Source organism: Callospermophilus lateralis, chromosome 3, assembly GCF_048772815.1.
Source record: "Callospermophilus lateralis isolate mCalLat2 chromosome 3, mCalLat2.hap1, whole genome shotgun sequence".
NCBI lineage: Eukaryota > Metazoa > Chordata > Mammalia > Rodentia > Sciuridae > Callospermophilus > Callospermophilus lateralis.
The window spans coordinates 2,059,432-2,069,644 of NC_135307.1; the positions used below are offsets into that span (position 1 = coordinate 2,059,432).

General features: G+C 55.6%; 1 protein-coding gene across 1 annotated transcript; it reads right to left on the reverse strand.

Annotated features, from left to right (window-relative positions):
• Nucleotides 1-5,037: 5,037 nt before the first annotated feature.
• Nucleotides 5,038-7,287, reverse strand: LOC143641506 (disintegrin and metalloproteinase domain-containing protein 21-like). Its single transcript, XM_077109006.1, has one exon. The coding sequence runs from the start codon at nt 7,285-7,287 to the stop codon at nt 5,038-5,040; it is 2,250 nt and encodes a 749-aa protein (XP_076965121.1).
• Between the last annotated feature and the right edge of the window lie 2,926 nt (nt 7,288-10,213).

Genomic DNA, 10,213 nt, shown 5'->3' on the forward strand with positions numbered 1-10,213 from the left:
TGTGCCTTCAGCCTGACCCCTGACCTGCTGTGATCTTGAGGTTATGGGGACCCAAGGGTCCAGATGAGGGTGTTTGTGTCTCCAATCTCCTCAGATGGGCCTTTCAGACCCCAGGGCTGACAGTCTCCAGAGACTATGCCCTTTCTGGGCACAGAGGCACCATCCCAGCTGCTGGGAGGCTGAGGCAAGAGGAGCCCAAGTTCAAGGTCAGCCTGGGCAACTCAGCGAGAGCCTGTGCCAATAGAAAATAAGAAGGGCTGGGTGTATAGCCGGGTGGTGGACAACGACTTACCTACCACACACAGGACCTCTGGTTCACCACAAGTAACTCAAAAAGAAATGAGCAAAGAGCACCCCGTGCCCTCGCCTCTGGCCCTATGCAGCTCCACAGTCCTCTAGGGTCCTTCTACCCCCAAAGATTTTCAAGACCCCTCAGGTGCAATAGCTCCAAGGCCCCTGAAAGGCCCCTGCCACCTAAAACCAGCCCCAAAGGACTGTGTCCACCCCAGGGTGGGAACTGGACTGAGCTGGAGAGGGGCATGCCTCTGGTGCTGTGAGTGGACCCTGTCATGGCCTGTGCCCTTCACACTCTCGCCCACACACCTGCAGGCAAGGACTGTCATCCCCCAGAGGAGGAGGGGCACAAGGTCCCCAACACTTGGGCCCAGCTGGGCTGCAGGAAGCACAAGGTTGGGGAATCCCAGTGCAGGGGTGCGAGGAGTCCTGCCTCCTGCCCAGAGTGGGGTCTGCAACATCACCCACCTTCCCTGGACTCCAGCCAGGACGGAAGCTCTCAGGCAGGATCAGCTCTGCCTTGAACCATCCCTGCCTTCAGCAGCAAACGGAAAACATCCACCACCAAGATGGCGGCAAGGTGGACGCTGTCTGAAACGGCCCCTCCCCGGGATCCCACACAGTCCAGAGCGGCGGACTCATCCATTTCTGTCTTCTGCGTCACTCAGTGAACACCTTCTCCAGGCTCACTCTCCCTGCCCTCTCAGCAACCAGTCCTGGGCCCCGTACTGAGAGCACCCTGCCTCGGCTCTTGGGATCTGCTCTCCTGGCGGCAGTGGGGCCCCTGAACCCCAGAAGGACAGATTTGGCCTCCGCCCCTTGCCAATCGGACTCTCAGAGTCCTTACAGCTGCTCCTAGAAGAACCAGAGACCCTGCAGAAGGACCAGGAGTGAGAAGACTGCCCAGTGCTATGGTGAGATTGCAATAAATCACCAAGTCGATCTTAAAGCAGGAGACAGAACCTTTGTTGGCCAGCTGGGGGTCTGCATGCACCAGCTGGCAGGCCAAGGGAGGGCTGCCAGTCTACACCCTTCGCCCTCCTTCCGGGGTTAGAGGACACCTTTATAGTCCAAAACCACATGAATCATAAGTAGCTGCTGCTATGATTCAAAACCATAAGCAAACATCATGAGATCTAAAATCATAAGCAGAAGGGGGAGTGGGCCAAAACGTCCCTAGTTTAGCACAAGTTAAAGAATGGTTACCAGCGTCTGGACAATTAAACTCCAACAGGGTCTATTGTCCAAGAAAAATGGGAACCAAAGAGAGAACAATTTTACATTGTATAAGAATTGTCATTTTATGTCACCAAACATGCTGTGCTAAGCAACTGTAGCTGGGTACAGAGGGAGGTGTTCCCATGGGAGAAGAATCTCTTACATGACGTGGAGCCTCAGGGTAAAATGGAGTTTGGTCACTGTCCATATAGCCTGGCCCATAACAGCAGGAGGAGGGCTCTGCTGGATTTATTAATCCAAATCACCTGGGCAGAAACAGACTGTGTGTGTGTTGCTGAAGGAGGTCATCTGACAAAATCCCTGGGTAAGTTCCTGGTGTCATGTGGGAACTGGATGGAAGACTGGAGGCTACTTCCACCCTCCCCACGTCATCTCTGAAGATCTGGCTGGTCAAAGTAGGTGGCACTGACAGATGGAGAGAGATTCTTCTGTAGGATTCGCTGGGCCTGAGCTCTCTTTGTGGGCTTGCTGGAGCTGCAGGTACCTGAAACACTGAATGTGTGATGACATTTACTATTAAAAAAGGGTCCAAGTCTGGAAAGTTGGAACGTCTGCACTACATAGCCTGTTCTGTGGCCTTTATCATTTTTATGCAAAGTTGTTTCTTTTTCTATTTCTGAGAAAAGCAAAGCCTGGTGTGAAGTGGAGAAAATACTGGAATGAAGCAACAGTGTCAGGGAGGTCAGGGAGAAGGAAAGCCACGGAGTTCCAGACTGGCTTTGCTGATGAAGCTGTCTGGGCAGGCAAATTGTCTGCACCTCTCAGAAAGTGTGCTGCAGAGCTCAGGAGGCAGGCGTGGGATGCAGGGGTGGAGGCCATGGCCCTTTTGACTCAGCACACCCTCCTGCCCCACAGGGCAGAGGCCAGGCAGCAGTCTAGCAAGCAACAGAGACACTGGACAAGCATCTCAGGTTGCAGGAACGCACCCAAGTCCTGGCTGTCCTGATGCATCTTAATGTCAGCTACTTTCCCCCAAAAAGTGCCAAAGGGGATCTGGGGGATAGCTAATTGTGCCCAGAGCAGAAGAAGGCCAGGTGGGGAGTTCACACTGCCCACTGCACAACCTCCTCAGAGGACCCCTCCCAGCCCCCGTGTGTCGCCCTTCCATGGCTATGTTTCCAAATGCTGGGCTTGCTGCTCAGGCACAGCCGATGACTGCTGTGCCTCCATCAGGCTGGATGAACTCTGCTCTTGCCGCAGCATTTGAGGAAAAGTATCCATCCACAGGATTGCCCAAGGGAGACCCTGCACACCGACTTACACATGTGTGTTTGGGGAAAGGAAGGTCCTAACATGAGTTCCTCACCTTGGGGTCCAAATTAGATGGAGTGGACTTCATGGCCTCCCAAGGGATGAGACCACAGACACAGGTCCCTAGAAGACTGCACCCCGTGGTTAAAGAAATGAGACAAGGAGAGAGATCACAGGCCCTGGAGCCAGCCTGGATCGAGCCCCGGCCCAGCAGGCAGCAAGGGTCTGGGATCCATCCTGACGTCGGGGGCTGGTGTGCAAGAACCCCCCTGCAGGAGCAACACCTCACAAGGAGCACCCCGTTGAGGGCCTCCTGTTCTTCAGTGATGAAGCCCCATCATGCCAGGGTACAGGATGCCGTGATCGCCCCCCAAGGAGAGAGTGAGGGGAACAGGCCAGGGCAGCAGAGCCACTGCCCACAGGTCTCAGTCTGTCAAACTGTAGGAGAGAAGTGGAATCTCCCGGGATGCCGACCTCGCTGAAATAGTACCTGCTGGGACTTCAGGAGTGGAGCTTGGAACAGCTGCAGCCACAGGAGGTCAGGCCAAGTGCAGCAGATGGTGGGTCCACTGCTGGGCGGCCTCAGCTGTCCTCTCCAGGGCTCCAGAATCTCCTGAGGTGCAAGAACACAGCACAGAGCCACAGGCGCTGGGGCGCGACCCCATGCACAGGGAGGGCTCCGATGGGCAATGCCCTGGGATGGTGGAAGTGTGTCTTTGACACTGCACCTGGGACCTGGAGCGGCTGTTCATCTCAGCTGGTTGCCCTGACTTCAGTACGTAGCTGCTAGACCCACTTTGGATAAAGCAGGCACTGCCGTGACGCTCACCCAGGATTCAGTTGTTAAGCCCAAACCACCTGCCAACTCTTCAACCAAACCCCATAGCTGCCTTCCCTGTTCCTCCCTGTCTCCTCACAGCTCTGTGTGTGCAAGGTGAGGGAGGAGGGACACAGTGGCGGAGGCCATGACCACAGGTGGGACCTGCTATGTGCCCGGGGCAGGCTCCTGGGTGCAGCTGGGCAGTGACCTGGAGAGAGGGGACTCAGCCCCACAGGGAGCACGTCCTGGCCCTGCTAAGGACGGCTTTGAGGATAACGGAGGGGAGATGAGGAAGCACGGAGCGGCTGGAGCTCCCAGGCCCAAACACCACAGCCCGAGGACAGGCGGCCATGGGCATTTGACAGCTGAGCTCCGCTCAACCTTCCCCTTTATCTTCACTGATGACACCATCATAAGTACAGGGAGAGGCACAGAGCTGGGCAGGGAGGGGTGTACTTGGAGGAAGCTCAGGGCAGCGCGTCCAGATGTGCTGGAGGAAGGAGGAAGTCCTTCTCCAACACCCGAGGGAGCAGGGTGGTTTGAAGGTGCCCTTCACCGGGGCCTGGAACTCGTCTTCCCTGGGAGGTGCGAGGCCTCATTTCTGAGGTCTGTGGGTGGGGCGGGATCGGCACCTACAGTGCAGGGGAGATTCTGCGCTGTGCGTTTTCCCTTTCTCTCTTTATTTAAAGGGTGCTGACACAGAGCGCTTCAGATGCCCTCCACAGCAGCCTGCTCTCCCAGGAGCCTGGCCCTGCTGCTCCGAGGCTCTCGGTTACCTCCACCCTGAGTTCAAGGGGATGTGGACCCAGCATGGAGAGGAGGAGTGAGGTTTGGACAGTGCCCCACGAGGGCCAGAGGCTGGCTGCTCCCCTCCACTGGCCTTTCTGGTTGATTTCTGTGGAAGGCAGTGTCCACCCAGAGCTCCATCTTCCACCAAGGGCAATCTGCACTCAGCTTGGGCCTGGTGGGCATTGGAGGCTACCTCCCTGGCTCCCCCAGCCCCCAGCCGTCCCCCACTGCCGCTGTGGAGCAGGCCGCTTCGGCTGGAGGCAGGCCTCAATTCCCTGAGCTCCCTTTGGGTCTAGAGGAGAGGCCACCTAGAGAGTCAGTGCTCAGCACCCTGAGAAAGAGAGGAAGTGTTGGAATACCGTGGACATGACAACTCCCACTGGCCCCAGGGCCTGCAGCCTCGGGTCTCCTGCAGCCAGAGGCTCAGGCTCAGCTTGGAGACCTAACCAGCACCCAAAGATGTGGAAGACACTCACGTGTGGTGTGGAAATGTTTATTTCAGAGTGCTGATCGGTGATCTCTCAAGGTCAACTTGTGCCAGGAGGAGGAGGACTGTGCGTCTCTCTCTCTGCCTCTTCTTCATGGATGTCACTTTGGGTGCTCTGTATTCCACAGGGGTCAGGAGGCTGGCTGGCTGTCTGTTATTAAGCTTCTTCTCCTCCTGCTGCTTCTCCTGCTGCTGCTTCTTCTCCTCCTGCTGCTGCTTCTTCCTCTTTGACAGTCTTGATAGTCTTTGCATTCAATGCATATGCAATGAGCAGTGCCGCGATGAAGACATAGAAACGGCCATACAGCAGTCTCAAGTAGATGATCAGTTCTGGGTTCCGGTCTACCGTCCGCACTCTCTTTGGAAGCTGCCCACTCTCCACACTCCCACCATGACCTAATTTGTCACAATTAGGAGGCTCCCAGCCTACGTGACAGTGACAGTGCCTGTGATTGTTGCAGACCCCTTTATAATTGCACTTTTCAGGGAGACAGTCATAATCCAGTGCATTTATTGATGTGTTACATGAACTGCCAATGCACATCTTCCCCATGCCACACGGGGTTCCTGTCCTCACTTTTCCAGCATCAGTGGTCCCTGTTGAACGGTGTTCATCCAGTCCAAAGCAGTAGGCCCCGTCGATGTAAGACTGGTGGAACGAAACGTGCTCCTGTAATACAGGGAGGCGGGTGACGTTATTACACTGCAGCCTTCCGCACATCTTGTCAGCTCCAGTACAGGGAGTGTACACCATCTGATTCTCTGATCTCCCACAGTGTCCAAATCGGTGCGTTGCCAAGTTTATAGAGTAACAAGCATCCTCAGCGTTCATAGCAGATTCACCAAAGATCTCCTTGCAGTGCATGGTGCGGTCGGTACAGTTGCCATTGTAACAGTAGCCGTCTTGACTGCATGGAGTTCCATCTTGCAGGTAAGTATCTTCAGGGCAGTTGCTGTCACTTCCAGAGCAGTGCTCTGGGAGATCACACACGTTTTGGACAGTTCTGCAAAGTGTCATCATGGGGCTGTGGGTGCAGTTGGCACAGCAGGCTCCTCGATCACAAGAGCTTCCCACTGTAAATGTACACTCGGTGTTGCAACAGCCACTGGTGTAACACTCCTTCAGGGGCCCACAGTCACACTGCTCCTGGCCTTCCACTACGTAATTCCCACAGCGGTTCATTGTTATGCTGCTATTATGAAGAACCCGCTCAGAGCGGTAATAGCACGTATTAAGTGCAGGATTACTAACTATATGCTGTACATGGGTGAAGGAACAATTACTGAATGCATCTGTTATCCCAGGCCACCTGAACATAATACATGTGTTCCTTCTCTGGCAAACACAGTGGCTTCCATCATACAGCATTCCAATCATTCTCCCCTGATGGTTGGCAGCAATGATAGCTAACAATATCGCAGGCCTGTATAGTGCAGCGACAAAGGTGATGGATCCTCTATTGCACATACTATATGGAACTGGTTCAAATGCAGATTCATGTGGGTTTTCTTTAAGTACTAGTGTGCAGGAGGCAGGTCTAAATGGCCAGTAGAATATATCCTCGTAATGTTTGTGTATAGGCATCCCTGACGAATACCATTCACCACTAGGAAATGAAACAGGATCACGGTCGGAATATACAACCACCATAGAAATATAGAACCTGAACTCAACTCCCCTCATAAGGGTGTCGACTATGTTAAACATGTGTATTAGGAACTCAGAACACTTGCTGACATTGTCGTATCTGCCATACATGGAGCGGGAACACTGCACGATCCCCTTCAGGGCAGCTTCATGGGCACTATACATCATGCTAGAAATCCGAGGCTCTGCACTGTAGTTCACTCCAGGGTTCAGGGGGCTTGGGACGTCCTTGTGGTCCAGACCGTACATTGGTCCCATGGCGTTTTTATCGGCCACCAACTGTGAAACGATGTGTTCAAACCTGTTTGAAGCCCTGAGAGGTGAGATTTCATACGTGAGGTCATCCAACATCATGACACCTTCCATGCCCCCAGAGCACGTCTCAACAGTGACCGTGGACAGAGGGATGTCCTCCAGGTAGCCAAGGAAGTAACAGTCTTCAGGGAAGTAGGGGTAATCCATCTGCAGGGCTCCTTGGTCATCCTGAGTGGCCAACACCATGTGTCTGGGCCACAGAAGACGTTTTCTCCAAAGATGGATGACATGTCTCTGGCCCCCGAAACGCAGGCTGTAGGAAATATGTCCTGGAAAATGAAGACTCTTGCCACTTTGGACCTCCTTCTTAGGAACCACCACCTCCGAGGAGCTGTAGCGCCATGAGGGGTGGCCTTGAAAACACAGGACTGGAGCCCAGAGTGCCCAGATCCCAAGCAGCAAGAAGGCAGCCCTGAGAGGGACTGGTCCCTCTACCGGCCACATGCCCCAGCCCCTGGATATCTAGGGAGCGGAGAAGGAAAGTGTCCTCAGTGAAGCCAGGTCTGGACCCTTTGCTGGGGTGCTTCCCTCCTGAGGAGACAGGAGGGAGGACAATGGGCCCCCGGAGGTTACCTGGACAACCTGAGGGGCTAGTGAGAGTCACAGGGTGTGGTCGGGCCTGCACATGATGTCAGTTGGGAGGCCGGGGGCCTGTGCAGGAAGAGGCAGATTCAGCAAAGCTGCCCGATTTTCTCCCGCTCTCTGGATGTACATACTGGCCTCAGGTCCATGACTGCTGCAAGAACTGCCACTGTACTCTGGGCCAGCGACGATGGGTCAAGGCTTTCTTGAGTCTGGGCCACATTTCAGTTATTTGGCAGCTGGAGTGAGGCATCAGTATCATCCTAAAAGTTCTCAAAATGTTTTTTCTCTTCTTTTACACAAAAATGTCTTGTTTTGGCTTGTGGTTAAGGTCATTTTGGACAAGTTGGTACTTTGGTTTTGGTGGGAACTTTGCTTGCTGTCTCCAAATCAACAGCTGATATAGAGTCAGTTTTTCCCCAGTACTGTGTAAAAACTCCTCTCGGAACTCTGTCTGAAGAGCCCTGAATTATGGGGGTTTTTTCCTCCTGCTTTTGGGAACCAAATCAAGTCCTGACCCGACCTGAGCTCCAGCGTGGTTCCTGCGGATCCTGGTGTGCTCCTTTCCAGGCCCTGGGGTCCTGTCCTTGGGTACACCTGCTGGTCAGTTGAGAGCAGAGGACACCAGGGGGTTCTGTTGGTGAGTGTCGCAGGACAAACACTTCATCCCTGGTCACTTGGCGGGTCACAACTCCAAACAAAGATGTCCTTGTCTTCCAGACTGAACATTCTGTTTGCAAACACACTCTGCCCTTGCAGCCAGCCTGTTCCGACCCAGTGGGATTGCCAGGCCCGCTGGGTCGGCTCCCTTGGGGTCGGCTCCCTTGGGGTCGGCTCCCTTGGGGTCGGCTCCCTTGGGGTCTTTATGCTTCTGCCTCATGAGCAAACAGCTTGTGCTGGGACTCGCACCTCCTGGCTGCTCCCAGGGACTGTATTGTGGGTTTCTTCCAAGGAGCCCACTTGGAGGGCAGACTGAAGTGCTCTAGACCCTCTTCTCCTCTGAGAACTCGGGACGCTGTGGGCATGGCGCAGATGCCTCTCCACCTCCCCTCTGCTCGGTGTCAGAAGGCGGAAAGCGTGCTGCGTCCTGGCAGCCCGCGGAGCAGAAGGAGGCCTGGCTGGGCCTGGACACAAGAGCCGCATCCTGGAGAGCCAGGCACCATAGTGGGACCAGGTGCCAGTCAGCTTGGGGGCAGCTTTCTGGTGCCAGGTTGGGACCCAGACGCCCTCAGAGCCACCTTCTCAGCACTCCGCACAGCGACAGATTCTCCTAAAGGCAAGGTCTCGCTGCTCAAGAGGAGCTTCCAAGAGAAACTGAGGCAGGACTGCTCGGCCTCGCCTTCCTGGTTTGTTTGTTTTTCCAGTTATGTTCATTCTGAATAGAGCAGGGAGTGTCCCTGCCCTGGACTCCCCTCTCTCTCCCTCTTTCTCTCTCTCCCTCTCTCTCCCCTTTCTCTACCCCTCTTTCCCACCCTCTCCCCTCCCTCTCTCTCCCTCTCTCTTTCCCTCCCTCCCTCTCTCTCCCTCTCTTTCCTCCCACCCTCTTCCCTCCCTCTCCCTTCCTCCCTCTCTCTCCTCCCCCTCCCTCTCCCTCCCTCCCTCTCTCTCCTCCCCCTCCCTCCCTCTCTCACCCTCTCTCTCCTCCCACCCTCTCCTCCTCCCTCTCTGTCTCTCCCCTTTCCTCTCCCTCCCTCCCTCTCCCTCCCTCTCTCTCCTTGTCTCTCCAGCTCTCTCCCCTCTCCCTCCCTCCCTCTCTCTCCCTCTCTCTTTCCCTCCCTCCCTCTCTTTCCCTCTCTTTCCTCCCACCCTCTTCCCTCCCTCTCCCTTCCTCCCTCTCCCTCCTCCCCCTCCCTCTCCCTCCCTCCCTCTCTCTCCTTCCCCTCCCTCCCTCTCTCACCCTCTCTCTCCTCCCACCCTCTCCTCCTCCCTCTCTGTCTCTCCCCTTTCCTCTCCCTCCCTCCCTCTCCCTCCCTCTCTCTCCTTGTCTCTCCAGCTTTCTCCCCTCTCCCTCCCTCCCTCTCTCTCCCTCTCTCTTTCCCTCCCTCCCTCTCTCTCCCTCTCTCTTTCCCTCCCTCCCTCTCTTTCCCTCTCTTTCCTCCCACCCTCTCCCCTCCTTCTCCCTCCCGCCCTCTCTCTCCCTCTTTCTCCTCCCACCCTCTCCTCCTCCCTCTCTCTTCCTCTCCCTCTCTCTCCCCCTCCCTCTCCCTCCCTCCTTCTCCCTCCCCCCTCCCTCTCCCTCCCTCCCTCTCTCTCCTCCCCCTCCCTCCCTCTCTCACCCTCTCTCTTCTCCCACCCTCTCCTCCTCCCTCTCTCTCCCTCCCTCTCTGTCTCTCCCCTTTCCTCTCCCTCCCTCTCCCTCCCTCTCTCTCCTTCTCTCTCCAGCTCCCTCCCCTCTCCCTCTCTCTCTCCCTCTCCCCCACTTTCCCTCCCTCTCCCTCCATCCCTCCCTCTCTCTCTCTTCTCCTCTCCTTATTTTGGACTAGCTTCTGCATCTCAGAGAAGACATTTGATCTCTGACTTTCTGGCTCTGGCTCATGTCCTTGGCATGTTGGTCTCCATTTCCATCTGCTGACCAGCCCTGGCCATGTGTCAACCTTCTCTGTGGTGGTCTGGAGGGGGGCTGCACCCTTTGTGGCACTGTGACCTGGGACTCAAGCAGTGGGAGTGCTGTTTCTCTGACTTATTAGAAGGACCTTGACCACTGGGCCAAGCAGGGCCCCTGGCCAACACCCACACAGGACCCCAGGCCATCATTCCGTGAGGACCCTCATCTACTAAGGTGGGGCTC

Bases quoted from the DNA above. Each gene is read 5' to 3' on its own strand.
- LOC143641506 (XM_077109006.1), bottom strand. From the start codon at position 7,287: ATGTGGCCGGTAGAGGGACCAGTCCCTCTCAGGGCTGCCTTCTTGCTG.